Source organism: Zingiber officinale, chromosome 11B (assembly GCF_018446385.1).
Source record: "Zingiber officinale cultivar Zhangliang chromosome 11B, Zo_v1.1, whole genome shotgun sequence".
In the NCBI taxonomy this organism is placed as follows: domain Eukaryota; kingdom Viridiplantae; phylum Streptophyta; class Magnoliopsida; order Zingiberales; family Zingiberaceae; genus Zingiber; species Zingiber officinale.
Window position 1 is genome coordinate 12,493,021 of NC_056007.1, and position 16,972 is coordinate 12,509,992.

The window sequence follows — 16,972 nt, forward strand, 5'->3', positions numbered from 1 at the left end:
TAACATGAGTTTAATAACATATTTTTTATGAAATAATTAAATTTTATTTTTTTTCTCGATTCATTTCAGTTTGATTTGGCTTAATATATTTTTTTACTTTAAATTATGATTGAAATAGCAGGAAGAATTAAGTGCGCTTTTAATTAAAAAAGAAGTACGATACATTTTTTTTTTTTGAAAACAACTAGAAAATTGAATGCGCCATTTGAAAATATATGGAAACTTATGGAATATTTAAAAACAACTATTAAACTTTAGAGAGGCATTTGGAGTCATCTACTCATCTTATTGCATTGTACAGATGCTATTGTACCACCCTTATGAATTGGTACAGTTGGTCTATATGAATATTTATTTTAATAAATTTTAAAATTAATTTTAATAGATATAAAATATTTTGTTCACATAAAGAATCTTATATTAGAATAAAATATCCCATGATTTATTTATTGTTATCATAAAACCGACAACACTAGACATTAACAAAATCAACTAGTGCTCCGACCACATATGCCATTATATCAAATGTATCACTTAAGATTTTATATTTACAAAAAAAAACAAATTTACTAAAGACCCTCTATTCCCAAAATATTCTTATAATTTTCTGTATATTTGTAAAACTTTTAAAATATTTTGATGATATTTTAGTGATCAAAATCAACAAGTAGGGGGCACAGATAGAATATTATTTTAAATTTTTAATCACCAAAAGACCTCAAATGCATTTCTTTCACATTTTTTTTTTAAAATTTGAAAACTAAAGACCATTAACATATAAATGTATTTGGCTTGCCCCTTCTTAATATATTAAAGTTAGTCATGTGTTTACCTCTTCTAATATATTATAAATAAAATTATAATTAATAATAAAAATATTTAGAGGAACAATAAAAGAATTAAAACTGAATTATAAATTGCATGATATTTTAAAAGTCAATTTATTTATAAATGTTGATATTATAGATACTCAAAGGGCCAAACTATAGGACTGTCCGCATGGTATAACTCCTTGCGCCATCTGGTGCTCCTACTCAGTCAGATCTCGCTAGTCGTTACTTCTCCTTCCCTTTCAGCGTCTCAATCGAGGAGAGAGGAGGAGGAGGAGATGTTCAAGTTTTTGAAGGGAGTGGTGGGCGGATCTGGGACGGGGATCAAGGATCTTCCCTACAACATCGGTGAGTCCTACCCCTCCTCCTGGGGCTCATGGACTCACTCTCGCGGCACTTCCAAGGTTCCGTATTTAATTTTGTTGACTCTGCTCTTCGAATTCCTATCTTGATGCCATTTAGCTCCTCTTGCTGATTATTTACCTTCGTAGTTTAATTGGGAACTGTTTGGTTACGATCTGGGACTGGGAGGAGGTTAAAATTGTTTGATCTATTATCTTCTGGAATAATGTATTATTTTATTCATTTTCCTTTTAAGTTTTGCGCTTTGGGTGAATCTAATGGAGTTGATCACTTCTCTTCTCTTCCTCTCGTACTTCCGTTTATGAAATAGGATATTAGTGTCTAAATTTAAATAGATGGCCAATCTTTTGCACTAAATAATAATAATTCTAGAACAAGTTTAGCAAACGTGTATCTTATTGTATAACATTGTAACTGAGAAACCCGTTGTAAACAATCTGAGTAAATAGCAGAAACAATTGGAGAAAAGATGAAAGACATCCTATTTAGAGAAAAACGAAACATTACATATGCACTAAACACTTCCCAGCTAACCGTGAGTAGCAAAACTACAAAATGAACCTTATGAAGGACACATAATGGACACACAAAGGTTTTACGATCTAAACCAATCTGTAGTAAGTTAAAATCCAAGTTACCATTGATTTGATCAAAACTAACAAAAAGCTATTGTATCAATTGCTTATGTTGATTAAAATGTATTTAACTATATTTTGTTTCTTATGGTATTGGATTGCTTAGTTTGTGTAAATATTTTAACATGGAATTATGGATTGCTAAGATTAATTAGTTGATAGTTTACGTTATCAGGTATACATTTTATAAATGTACGAATTGCTTGTTGATTAGTTTGATATCTTATAATGTAGGTGTAAACTTATACATATTTTTTTTTTTTTGCATTTTTGACAATATTAGTTAACAAAAATGAATATATCTCTGATATGGGTGATATATGTACCGGTATATATGTTTCCATATTGCCTCCATGTGCCGATGAAATTTTTGCTTGTTTCCATCCTTCAGCACAGTACAGGCACCCTTCCTCTTCATCAAGAAAAAATCTAGGACATATTTATGTGTAGTATTTTGTACAACCTACTTGGAGTATACTAGAATCCTATCAATGACAATTGACTAACTTGCCTTTACTCATTTTCTTTTGGTTATGATAGGTTAAATCACAACAAGCTAATTCACATATGTACTCATATTTAGCACTACTAATTAATACATCACTAGCATAAAAAACATACCCACATCAAAGAAAAAGCTTCTTGACTAATTTCTTGCAAGGATAAGGCTATGCCTACCATCTCAAACCTTGTATTTGTTGATGTGTCCTTAGTCTAGTTGAAGTTACCTAAGTTTGTAAGGCTTTTTAGGTCAGTAACACTTTGTATTTTGAGCCCTGCCATGCTGTCACTTTAACGATTTTGCAGAGAAGACAACTCGAATTAGGAAAGCAGTATCGATTCTTACCCTCATTGTTCCTATTTTGTTAGCATAGAAAAACCATCAAAACATTCTCTGTTAACTGTTTGTTTTCAATTTGTTTTTGTTATAGTATTTATGTCCCATTCTAAAATTTGTTAGTTTTCCTTCTGGCTTTGTTGGTTCATAGCTTTGTTGGTCGTGTTTCCAGGAAGATGGATCGGCAGTATCAATTTTTCTTCTTTCAGGAAGCAGTAGTCAAGATGGTCACTTGGTAGCAGGTCGTAATGGTGTTAAACGCTTGCGGACAGTATGCACTTATATGAAGCTTCCACTTGTAGATTTATGTTGCAAATCCTTTTTCTTTTGATCAGAATGATATAATATGTTTCACTTTTCTTACGTATAAAGGATGAGAATTCTTAGATGGGAATTCTTAGTTCCTTTTCTGAAACTTCTCCTTGTTCACTTGAATTACTTCTTCCTTTTTGCATAATACTGTTTTGCTGAAAATTACTCTGCAGCAATTCATGGCATCATGTTTTCACTTTAATTTGATTGGACTATTTTTATTTTTTCCATATTTCTGTCATGTCAATTGAATGTGTCAATGTCATGTTCTCCATAATCATTTTTCATGCACTCTTTGCACACATTCGAGTTATAGTTCGCAAAGTTTATGTGGTTTCTTTCAGGTTAGGCATCCGAATATACTATCCTTCCTACACAGCACTGAGGCTGAGGTTTCAGATGGATCTACTATGAAACATACTATTTACATTGTGACAGAGCCAGTTATGCCTCTCTTAGAAAAGATCAAGGAATTAAATTTAAATGGTACACAGAGGTAAGTGATTTTTCTGATGGGTTGTCTGAAAATATTGTTGTTGACACGAAATATTTATGCAAATATACCTATTTAGATTCTGCTACTATACTCTCTTGGCTAGTAGGTAACTCTTTTTTTGAGGCAATATTTTCTTCTAATGACCTGTTCTATAATCAACTTAATACAACTTTATTCTTTTTAACAATAACCTAATAATAAGATAATTGTTAAGATAGAAGATGACGAGTTATCTAAAAATGAGAGTTTTAAGTACTTATGACCATTTTGGCAAAAGGATAGAGGGATTGAGAGATGTCTTACATAAAATAGAAACAGGATGGTTGAAATGAAGGCAAGTTCATGTGTTCCTTGTGATCGTAAAGTACGTCTAAGAAATAAAGGAAAGTTTTACAAAATAACGGTTAGACATCTTATGCTATATGGAGCTGAATATTTTGTAAAAAATAACGGTTAGACATCTTATGCTATATGGAGCTGAATATTGGGCTACAACTCGAGCACATGAGTAAAAAATTAGAGTTGCAGAGATGAGGATATTAAGGTCGATGTGCATACATACAAGGATGGGCATGATAAGAAATTAAAATATTAGAGAAAAAGTCGAGATTGCACCTATTGAGGGAAACTCTGGAAAATATGTTTAAAATGGTATGGACATGTACTTAACCAATAAATGCTCCAATTAAGCGATGTGAAATTATAACAAATGTGCACATCCAACAAGGATAAGGAAGATCATAAAAGACTTGGTTACAATTATAAAATAAGACAAAATTTATTTAAATATAAATGATGATATAGTAGGGGATAGAGCTCAATGACGTAGAAGAATTCATATAGTCGACCCCACCTAGTGGGATAAGACTTGGTTGTTGACAATAACCTAATAATGCATGTTCAATAAGATACACATTATTTTTACTACATACTAATATCACTTACTTGAATCTAGAAAATTAATAAATATTTTTTTGTACAATTTTGATTTTTCAATAGAATAAATAATATATCGATTTAGGTCCTAAAAAATTTGTTTTATTCCTGCATTTCTATATTTGACAGTTTTCGTGTGTGATATTTTAGTAATTTTTTATGTTACTTCCAAGTTGCAACTATGACACATGACCTATTCAAGCATGATTATTAAAATCAGTATCAATTTTGGACTATCAAAAAACGTAAGTTTTGTCTATATTACATCAGCAAGATCGATTGATTAATTTTAAAAATAGGTTGCTAGTAGTTCTCGGAAGTACTACTACAAGAACATATAACTTATAAGCTATTCGAAGCAACAAAATGATTATAAGTGGACTACTTATTGCATATATTACTTACATCTATCTATTTGTTGCCTCCTATAAGAATACTAGATGGTAAAGATTTATGTACCGACCAAAAATAATCAGGCCATCATGACTTTTTTTGTGAGATTTTTTTTCTTTTCACATTGACTATGAGTTTTTGCATGTAGTGTTGTCAACGCATTACTTCAGGATACACCTTTTTTTAAAAATGTGTTACTTGGTTGATAAATAATGCTTGTATTTGTAACTATAGAAGTCATGCATGGACCATCACTGATTTGTTAATGAATATCCTTTGATGTATATGCCTGATTGATTGCAAGCAATTATCTCATGGATTACGACTGCTGGTTCCAACTATGCCATGAGATTGGTATCTGAGCAACATAAATGATACTTGACATTTTTGTGTGTTGCTCGATAAGTGATGATAATGGTTTGTGAAGCTCCATAAAAGTGATCAAAATACATGGGCTATGAAGCTCCATAGTAATGATATAAAATTTAATAAAGGCAATAGGAAGCTCAATATGGTGATAGGAAGTTTTGTACCCACAATGCAAAAATGTTTGGTAGAAAATTGATGACTCAAATTCAAATGAAAATTCAATGTGCATTTTTCAGGGTTTTAAAGTAAAATTTCAAGTTGGTTTATGCCTTCTGAAATGTGATATTCAGTTCCAGATTAACATTTTCGCCTTTTAGGTATTTATAGGAAAACTTGAAAACCTAAAACTTAACCTTGTTATGTACTATATGCAGAATGAAATATATATCATATATGTTGGATATATATATATATATATATATATATATAATTTCAAATCAATTTGAGTTGGATTTGCAAAAAATAAGTCCACACAGTCAAATTAGTTCCAAACAATATCATGTATTGATATGTGACCGGACTACCACTGGAATTGAAATTGAGATGCATTATAAAAAGGGTAATTTTCCTTTCCATATCTAGAATGTACCTATTTGAGTTTTGATGCATTAGAAGGATGAGATTTATAAAATTGAGGTTTAAGAGAGTATTATTTTCTTACCTTTCAAGTGAATTTAGCCATCTGAATTTTTGTCTTATCACTTTGTGTTTGGCGCCATTGAACTTTGTGTTTTTACCACGTTATGTTGTTTTTCTTCCCTTTTTTCTTCACCTGAAAGCCTTTTCATGCAGGGGTGAATATTTCACATGGGTATACATCTTGTTTTTCTTCCCTTTTTTCTTCACCTGAAAGTCTTTTCATGCAGGGATGAATATTTTGCATGGGGTCTACATCAGATATCTAAAGCTGTGAGCTTTCTGAATAATGATTGTAAGCTTGTACGTAGTCTCTTACATCTTCGACCTGAGAAATTCAGTCTATTTTAAGCTTGAATCAAGACATAATTCTATTATTTTCTTATCTAAATTGCTATAATTGATCATTCCGCTGCTTTCTTCTCTGTCAAATTCTTTGCATTCCATGCTTATTGTTTACAAGTTTGTTCCATATGATTTTTTTTCAAGATATTTCAGGGCTGTCTTCATTACCATGAGAAAATGTAGCTGCTAATTATTTGTAATCGACACATTTATCTTCTTGTGATGGATTATGAACTATTATTCATAAACTTAGAAAGTTTGTGAAAACTAAAAAACACCATTGTGTTCTTATGTGGTAAACAACATAAGTTTTTTTTACCATTTGTTTTATGCTTGGTTATCAAGTTTTTTCCCCAGAAGAAGAGAATATTTTAATAAGTGCTCCATTGACTATGCAGAAAGATTCTTTATTGTGAATCAATCTAGGATGAGCAGGAAAGTTGCTCTTCAAATTTCTGGTGCACTGGTCCTTATGTCTTGTAAAATTAGTAAAATATATACACTTGAATCTGGACTCCTGACATTATGATCTATGTATTGGACAATGCTGTTTCTTTTACAAAACTGTGAGATCATGATACTAATGATTTTCTTGATATACTTATTTTATTCCAGGTTCATGGTAATGTGTGCATGGCCAGTGTTGTGGTGACTCCAACTTTAGACTGGAAGCTACATGCCCTTGATGTGCTATCAGAATTTGATGGGAGCAGCGAAGTTTCTAACAGTGCAATGCTGGTATTTGAATCCTACCTTTTTCACTAGATTCTATTTCCGATGATTTTCTTTAAGTTATAAATTATTAGTTGATCTTGGAACATGCTAGTTTGTACAACAAACTTGAAAATCATGTCTACAACAACTATTTAGCATATTTATTCTTATTATAGTTAACTAAAGCATTTTCACAAGAGAAGTGATCTTAGGTAGATTATTGTTGGAGTTATACAAATTGAAGTATTTGCAAAGTTCATTTGCAAGAACGGATCCATCTGACATAAATTAGATTTAGGCCTGTTTTTGTGTGAGGTTTTATGGTCTATAATGACATCTAGTCCTTGTAGATTACAGTAATTGATCTTTGTATGGGAAATGTTTTTTTGAAGCAAAAGACATGGGAAATATTAAAGCTTAAACCTGCCAAACTCGGGCAAATATCAAAGCTTAATCCCGCCAACCCAGATAGTCTGAAAATCCTTGTTTTCAGACTCAGGCAAAGTATCAAAGTCCAATCATGCCAAGCTAAACTAAAGTACCAAACTAAAACAAATCCTGGACCACAAACGAACAAGTTACATTAATTACTATTGAAGCAATCTCTTCATCGTTGTACATAGTTCGAGATGGAAGTGAGAAGTTCAAGAGTGATGTTAGTATTAGGAGATAAAAGTTGACTCCTATAGTTCTCACTTGTTGCCATTTACTGAGATCAAGGAACTTTTGAAGTTATTCAGGACTTATCTTCTGTAGAACTGTTAATAATTTTCTACTTTATGAATTGTTTAAACACAATCCATCTTATTCTGAGTTCCCAATTATCACACCTAAACTACCACATGAACAGAACTGAACAAGATAAAATGAATTGGTAAGTTTAAGACTATTAGGGAAAGTTTGAGTCCTTGCATTTTTTGGCATTTTTAACCTTGAAAAAAAGAATGGTTTACAAAGAATGTTCGTTGACCATTGTGTTACAAACAAGACAACTATTAGGTTTCTATTCCCAGAGTAGATGACGTGTTAGATTTGTTAATAGGATTACATTATGATTTCTTCAATGTAGGTCACTAAATTAGAATTAGGATACGTAGATACGATTTCTTGCAAATCACTAAATCAGATTAGGATTCTTGATGAATGCAAGATCATTTTTAAAACACAAGATAAGCCATATGAATGACTGGTCATGCCCTTGGTATTTTCAAGTACTTTAAGTGCACTCATAAGGGAGATGAATTAAGTTCTTTGATCAAGTTGTTAGTAGTTTACTTCAGATGTCAGTTTGATAGGCATCAAGAGATATGATAGCAGCCTGAAGCATTTACAACTTGAACTTGGAACTTGGAAGCATTCTGAACCAAAAAATTTGTTTGTAATCAAGACATTTTCTTTCACAACTTAGGCCCTGTTTCTTGAGTTCATTATGTTTGTCCTAGGTATTTCCATGAATTGTGACAAAATTAGAGAAATTAATGATTGACTCAACCCAATTACATCAAAAACATAAAGTTTTCATGATTTGTCTATTTTAATGCCTTTCATTTAGGACTTATGTACAATTATGTTTAGACAAATTGACTCATATCAATTTGTCTAGGAGAGCCCCTCAGAGTTCCATTGGACTATGTTTGAATCTGCAACCTTTTTGATAATGCTCATGATGCATTAGGAGTAAAGGTTGGGTGCATTGTTGTCTGATTCAGTATCGGAATCACGATCAAATGGTGTAAACTATTTCATTGGCTCGGTAGTATCGATGAAATTGAAAAAAAAACAAAAATGAGAAAGACATAATCAAATTATTTCACAAATCAGATTGCAAAAAAGATTATAAATTCTTACAAAGAATATATATTATATGTCAATACACATATTCCATTACATGTTATTACATATCCAATTATTAATAATTGAATTTAAAAATAAAATCATATTTATTAATATAATTAATAAATAATAAAATAATTCATGGAAGATAATAAAATCATATGAACTTACTAACACTTGAGTGTGTATATATACACACACACATACAATAACAACCATGCCTTTATACTACTAAGTGAGGTCGGCTATATGGATCCTTTTGTCTCATTGGGTTCAATTCCCTATTATATTATCATTTACAGTTAAATGAACTTTATCATGTTTTATCGTTGCTAACCAAATCTTCTTTGGTCTCTCTCTTCCTTGCTTAATATGTGTATTTATTATGGTCTCATTTCGCCTAATTGGGATATTTATTGGTCGCCTAAGTATATGTCTTTACCATCTTAGATATGTCTCTGGAAATTTTCTCTCAATAGCTGCAATTCCGACTTTCTATCTAATAGTTTCATTTCTTATCTACTTATGCGCATCCATTTTAACATCTTCATCTATGCAACTCTCATCATCTTCTTCTTCTTTTCTCAATTCATAACCTAAGTAATGCTCATATCATCTTAAACGTGTCTTTTGGAGTTTCACTCAATAGGTACAATCTTAATTTTTTATCTAATATTCTCATTTCTTATCATATCCATCCTCGTATGTCCGCACATCCTCGTTAACATCTTCATTTTTGCAACTCTCATCTTCTACTTGTGTGCTCGATTCATATCCTGACATTTAGCTCCATATAATATAGCAGGTTTAATCGTCATTTTATAAAACTTATCTTTGAGTAGCTTACGATTATAAAGAACACCTGACATCCTTCTCCATTTCAACCATGCTGCATATATTCTATGAAAAACATCTCTATCAACTCCTTCATCCTTTTACAAAAACGATTCTAGATATTTAAAGCTCTCGGTTATATGAATTCATCATCTCATATCTTAACAATTTTGTTCTTACGTCTAATGCTACTAAACTTAAATTCCTTATAGTTGGTCTTTACTCGACTAAACTTAAAACCTTTACTTTTTCCGCCAAGATTCAAACTTAACATTTATTCCTTCACGTGCCATCGGTTAGAAGAATGCCATCTATAAACAACATGCACCATGCTAACATGTCTTGGATATGTTTAGTGAGTCCATGACTAGTGTAAAAAGATATAAACTTAGCGTCGATCCTTGAAAAGCAAGCCCATGCTTTCAGACAACAACTTTTGAAAAGGATGAAAAGGTCATTTTGTCACTGGCCCTTCCTCTTCCTATTTAGTGTTGGATAATAAATGGTCATTATGTGATATATAATACTTTGTATTATGTTTGATAAGAAATGATGTTTGGATGAAGAGTATTTCTAATTTTTCACTGCATGATTACAAAAGATTAAAAGTTCTTCTTTATGGGTTAGTCTTCATGGAATCAAGAATTTCTCTTATATCTGTTTACACCAAAATAATGCATCTGAAATCATATTTTTCTGCATTATTTTCTTTCCATAATGACATTTTGTGCTCCTGTATAATTACAGTAAAGTATAGTATTTCATACATCTTATCCTTACAATGCAGCAATATGAATGGCTGGTTGGATCACAGTATAAGTCAATGGAGTTGGCAAAGTCAGATTGGACAACTATTAGGAAGTCACCTCCTTGGGCTATTGACTCATGGGGAATGGGTGAGTGAAGTTTACAACTAAAAACGTTTCTATTTTTTTCCCTGTGCATGCTGAATGATCTCATTGATGTACTTCTAGAAACTATGGAGTGTTTGATTAAAGAAAGGCATTCTGAAAACTTACTTCATAATGCCGTTTTTATGTACCTACCATTAATGAACTATGGATTCATTGTTAGCATAATGCATAGAATGCATTATTATGCTACTGCAAGTGCACGTTTACATCGTCAGTAATAAAAAATATCGAACTCACATGGATTGGGTATAAGCACTGGAGACTTAGCACAACGAATTAGCTAAATGATCAAGAGTTGTGAATTTACGCACTTAAAGTAAGGGAGAAGTAAGAGAAGAGAGAGTAAGAAAAGAGAGTTGGTTGGAGAAACTTGGTCTAGGGAAGCGTTCTAGGAGTTCGGTTTAGTTGTGACGCTAATTAACATACTAAGAATTGCCCATATTTAATCCTCTATCTTTATGCGCATGTAGGAAGTCTAACTCAATACCAGCACTACCCCTCGACGGTCTTGCTGGTCTATTGATATCCAATGCTACTAAGTAGATGTGGTTACCTAGGAAGTCTAGTTGAAGGGATACCCTGGTCGCTAGGCCCCCCGGTCATACGTTCACTAGGATACACAAGACACCTTCTAATATAGGATTAAAAATAGCCCATTAAGCCTAATTCATTGCTTCCTTGTAGAGAATGGTTCTCCCTTTCGAGGCAATATTCTAGATATCCGGTTAAAGGGATACCCTTGTCACTAGGCCGCCTAGTTATACGATTTAGAGCATCTCCTTTACAAGGCGAACAAATCAATACAATCATTCATTCAAACATGAGATCTAACACAAATACTTCACACACAAATTCAATCAAATAGATACAAGGCATAAACATGTCACACGGATAGGAAATTGGCGAATTAAAAGAGTATACATCAATTACACATCATAACTACTCCCTTAATCCTAGAACAAGAGAATCTACTCCATAACAAGAGGAGATGAATCCAAAGACATTGAAATTGCAAGCTTTAAAACCAAATCTAAGAAGAAGAGGAAGAAAAGCTTAGCCAAGACGACAAAAGGTCTTCGGATCCAATCCTATTCTTCCAGAGATGAAGGAGAGGGCGAAAACGTCTTCAGATCGTCAATCAGAGCACGAAGAATCAATAGATCTAGATTAAGTTCAGTCCTCCCAAAGGGAAGACCTTTCTCCTCTTGAAAAGGGGAAGAACTCTCCTTTTATAGAGCAAGGCACGACCCGGGCACGACTCAGGCACGGGTTGTGTCACGACCTTGCCTTTTAGCACGACCAGCGCTTGAAGAGCCTCTGGAAGAAGTATATGGCCGTGTTCTTTCACACGGCTTGGGCTTGATTGATCTCTGGACGGGAGACACGACCGTGTGAAACTACATAGCTAGGACTTGACCAAGCTCTGTTTAGAGGACACGACCATGTGAAACCACACGACTGGGACTTGATTGAGCTTTGGTGAAGGAGCACGATCGAGCTCTGCTTGCCCACGGGTGGGGAGACACGACCATGCCAGGGGCACGACCGGGCTCTTTTTTTCTTCTAGGGTTGTTCCACAACACGTCTTAACTCTGGAATTACATCCTATCAACAACAAAACGAGCACGAGCAGATCTCCGACAAACAGAGTAATTATGCTGAAAATATGATAAAAAATGAGTGTAATGACATAGAACATACTCAATAAAAACAAATGAATGTGCGTCAAAGTATGCATAAAAGTGTATGAAATCTACTTATATCACACCCCCAGACTTAAAACTTTGCTTGTCCTTAAGTAAAATTCCACAATCCAAATTCATGTGCTAATATAGTGCATCATAATCTCTAGTGAGACATTCTAACTCTGTCAACTAGTTTCATTGGTGAACATGATCATGGAGTAACCTAAATGTGGCCTAAATGTAAGTCCTCGTGCGCAGTGCAATGAGTGACCTAACGTTTTCAAGTTTCAATCCCTAATCATAGTCAAGTTGTCATCTAACTGAATTCCTTATGTTCCCACGCTTGATTCATCTTTTGTAATCTACCCAAGGTTTTAAAGGTGTGCCCAATATCAAGAGAAATAGTATTTATTTTCTTAGTAACTTAATTAGGTCTTAAAGGGGTAATTTGCTAGTTTTCACTTGTGAAACTATTTTTTATATCTCTTATTCTGTTTTTTTTCTTCTCAAAGTAATTGCATTCTACAATACTTGAATTTCATTCATTTTTTTTGGGTGCTTTAGATGTAGCACTAACAAATGTAGGGATATTTTGATTTTTCCAAACAAACTTAAATGATACGAGCATCATCCAGTAACCAAGATGTAGTCTAAGAAATCACTATGAAAACCCAAGTACTAAACAAGTTTGATAAATCATGACTAATCTCAGAGTTATCTATTATTCAAACTTAGGCAAGTGAAATGACGACGACAACAACAACAACCAAGCCTTTTCCCACTAGGTGGGGTCGGCTGTATGAATCCTTTTACACCATTGAGCTCTATCTCCTATTATATCATCATCTATATTTAAATAAATTTTATCTTGTTTTATTATTGCTAACCAAGTCTTTTTTGGTCTTCCTCTTCCTCGTTTGATATACATATTTATCATAGTTTCACATCGCCTAACTGAAGCATTTATTGGTCGTCTAAGTACATGTTCGTACCATCTTAAATGTGTTTCTTGGAGTTTTCCCTTAATAGATGCAACTCCGACTTTCTCTCTAATGCTTTCATTTCTTATTTTGTCCATCTTCATATGCCCACACATCCACCTTAACATCCTCATCTCTGCAACTCTCAACTCCATATAATATAGTAGGTCTAATCGCTGTTTTATAGAACTTCTCTTTAAGTTTAAGAGGTACTTTATGATCATAAAAAACACTCTCCATTTCACCCATCCTGCTTGTATTCTATGTAAGACATCTCTCTCAATCCCTCCATCATTTTGTAAAAATGATCCTAAATATTTAAATCGCTCGGTTCCAGGCAACTCGTCCTCTCCTATTTTAACAATTATTTCATTACTTCTAATATTGCTAAACTTAAATTCCATATATTCTGTCTTTAATCTACTAAGTTTAAAACCTTTCCCTTCTAGTGTTTCCCTCCAAGATTCTAACTTAGCATTTACTCCTTCACGTGTCTCATCTACCAAAATAATATCATCTGCAAACAACATGCACCACGGTACTGTGTCTTGAATGTGCGCAGTGAATTCATCCATAATTAGTGTAAAAAGATAGGAACATATTTATTGGAAATGCTTCAGTTACTCCGCCTGAAGTCTTTACTCTGGTCGTTACATCCTCATACATATCCTTAATTAATTCAATATATGTTACGCTAACACCTCTCTTTTCTAAAATTCGCCATATAATTTCTCTATCATACGCTTTTTCTAAGTCAATGAATACCATGTGTAGATCTTGTTTTTGCTCCCGATATTTTTCAATTAATTGTCTAAGAAGATGTATAGCTTCTATTGTCGACCTTCCAAGCATGAACCCAAATTGATTTTCTGTCATGGTCTCCTTCCTTAATCTTTTTTCTATTACTTTTTCCCAAAGTTTCATAGTATGACTCATTAGTTTAATACCCCTATAGTTTGCACAATTTTGTACGTCTCCCTTATTCTTATATAAGGGAACTAGAGTACTTATCCTCCATTGATCAGACATTTTTTTCGTTTTCAATATCATGTTAAATAATTTTGTAAGCCATTCAATACCTTGTTTCCCTAAGCACTTCCATACCTCTATCGGAATATTATCTGGTCCAACGGCTTTTCCATTGTGCATCTCATTTAAAGTTTGTTTTACTTCTGAAGTTTGAATTCTACGATAAAAAATAAATTTCTATGCTCATTTGACCTAATTAAATTACCCAAGTTAAGTTGGTCTCCTAAACCTTCATTAAAAAGTTGATGAAAATACCTCTTCCACCGCTCTTTTATTTCTCCATCGCTTACTAATACCCTATTACATTCATCTTTAATATATTTTATTTGGCTAAGATCTCTTGTTTTTTTTTCTCTCACTTTAGCTATTCTATAAATGTCTCTTTCCCCTTCTTTTGTATCCAATTTTTGATATAACCGTTCAAAAGTTTCCTTTTTTGCTTCACTCACCACTTTCTTAGCTTCTTTCTTGGCTATTGTATACTTTTTTAAGTTTTCTCGATATAACATAATGCTCACTTCGTGCTACTAGAGATAGAGAAAAGAAGTTCACTAAACATACTAGCACTATTCCTCACAACAACATGAATCAAGAAATGAATGTGTTAACAATTTTGCTATTGGACAAGTCAAAGGTCAAGATTGATGTTCTCAAGTGCCTCAGAGACAACTATTCTAAACAAGCCAAACAATCAAAGCAACTGAAGATCAAAGCAAATGAAGAAAAATTGCATTCAAACTGGAAACTAACATGAAAACAAACAACATACAACTAAAATGAACTAAAAAGTCAAGAAACTAAGTCTGTATAACTCCCCCAGACTTAAACTTTTCATCGTCCCGATGAAATCAATATGGTGGAGGAGGGGGAGGGGGAGGTGGAGGACCTTGTGGTGGAGGGTAGGGGTAAGGAGGTAGATCTATAAAACGAGGAGAGTGTGGCCGAGGAGGGAATCTAGACACTCCAGGAAGATGACTAATATGGTCGTGGTACTGGAAAAGAGTGGCTACCCGCTATCTGGTAATGTCTATTGAACACCTAAAATCCTCCATTCTTTCCTAATCATTGGTATAGTTAGACATAAATTTAGCCAGCTATCTTTGGAAGTTCCTCGTGAATTAAAAATGATCCCGAATTTCTTGGAATTAGTTGTCAAACATTTGAAAGTGACTCTCCAACATTTGTTGTTGGGCACTTTGCTTCTCATGAAGAGAATCCAAAGAAACCCGAAAATCTGAAAAATCGAATCTAAAGGGACCTGTGCCATAAGAAAATGAATGCATAGCTAGATCTGGATGGCCTGTCGGCTTCGAGTTTCTAGAAGACAAGGGTTTAGAGTGCGGAGTGGAGGCAAACTCAGGAGTAATGCCCCTAATAATCCAGTTTCCTGGGGTTGCGAACTGTGGTTCGTTCAGGATTGGGTAGAGGGAGTGGGAATCCATCCTTCTTAGGAAAGGCAAAGTCGTTCTCATCCCGACAGATCATTCTCATAGCAAGGCAAGTATCAATATCAATTTTGGAATTGCCATGAATAACATCCAAATTATAGAGTTCGCATTATAAATTTAAATCAATTTGGGTAATCAACCCGCCAAAGACTATTGATCCCGTAGTTGTCTTCCCAGATTTTATAAGAGTTTGTAAAAAGTAGAACCCTGAGTCAAAGTCAACTTTATTTAACATCGCTCAAAACAAGTAAAGCTTCGCCTTTCTAATCACCCTGTCACTTTCTCGTCTATTGAAAATGATTTTATTTATTCCCCGGTGGAGGTATTGAAATATGGTGTTTTGCATGCTTGAAGCTTTAGATCGAGAGGGGTCGTAGGGTTCATTTAAACTAATAATTGAATTCTAAAAAATATTGCTATTGAAATTATATGTGAATCTGTGAGATCCCCTTTAGGTAGGCCGAAGCAATTGTTAAAGTCATATAGAGTCCACCAAAAATCTTGATTCATTAACTGAAACCAGATTTTACCATCATAATCTGACAAAGTTAGTGAACTCAAAAACTCTAGGGTAATGTGGGGATAAGTTGGTGTGAGTACGTCATGTCATTCCAATCGAAAGCACTAATTAGCAAGTCTATATCATCCTTAATCCCTCATACTTCCATAGTAGTAGGATCTAAATATCTAGTGCAATCCAATTTGCGAGTAACGAGAAAGTCAAATCTAGCTTTTTGTTCATTATTTCAAAAGATAATACCAAATTCATTGTCGTTACCTTTGTCACGTGCAATCTGTTTGCCTTTGTCCTTGGAAGAAGCCTTCCCTTTGTTTTTCCCTGGGTCATTTCCTCCACTTGATCCTCCACTTCCACGTCAAATCCTCTTCAAAATGTTAGACATGGTTGAAAGAAAAGTAGGGGAGAGCGATTATTGAAGACAAAAGAGTGTGTTCTTAAGGAAGGAAAGAGGGATCTTGAGAGAGAGAGAGAGAGAGGAGAAGATCTTGAAGAGGAGTGGAGGTCTGGGAGAAAAAAGGAAGAGGAGAGCTCTTAAATCTAGATCTAGGTCTTAGAAAGAACAGATCTTAGACATAAGGAGGTCTTGGAGAAGAAATTCGAGATGGAGACGTTGAGGGAGAAGAAGGTTGTGGAATCTTACTTAGGGATGAGGAAAGAGGAAACACGATCGTACCTTATAGGCACGACCAAGCCAAGCCGTGTTGAGGTTGGTTGGTCAAATGACATGGCCGCAGCATGAACACCCTCTGCCAGTATCACAAGGTCGTGTCAAATGATATGATCACCTTGAACCTTCTCGGCTAAATTTACACAACCGTGTCAAATGACACGACCGTAGCTTGAATGGCCACAGTCTTGCACG

At 33.9% G+C, this 16,972-nt stretch overlaps 1 protein-coding gene across 4 annotated transcripts in view; it reads left to right on the forward strand.

Moving 5' to 3' along the window:
- Positions 1-984: 984 nt before the first annotated feature.
- Positions 985-16,972, forward strand: part of LOC122034860 (probable inactive serine/threonine-protein kinase scy1) — a 57,997-nt gene continuing 42,009 nt past the window's right edge. For 2 of the 4 annotated variants that reach the window (XR_006126802.1, XR_006126803.1), the window contains exons 1-6: positions 985-1,234; positions 2,839-2,937; positions 3,323-3,474; positions 6,039-6,111; positions 6,769-6,891; positions 10,322-10,430. Coding sequence is in view for 2 of the 4 variants with exons in the window: in XM_042594221.1 (XP_042450155.1) it covers positions 1,109-1,234; positions 2,839-2,937; positions 3,323-3,474; positions 6,039-6,111; positions 6,769-6,891; positions 10,322-10,430 (682 nt within the window). In the remaining 2 variants the exon portion in view is untranslated. The remainder of the gene's footprint in view (positions 1,235-2,838; positions 2,938-3,322; positions 3,475-6,038; positions 6,112-6,768; positions 6,892-10,321; positions 10,431-16,972) is intronic. The other 2 variants (XM_042594221.1, XM_042594222.1) reach the window with 2 other exon arrangements.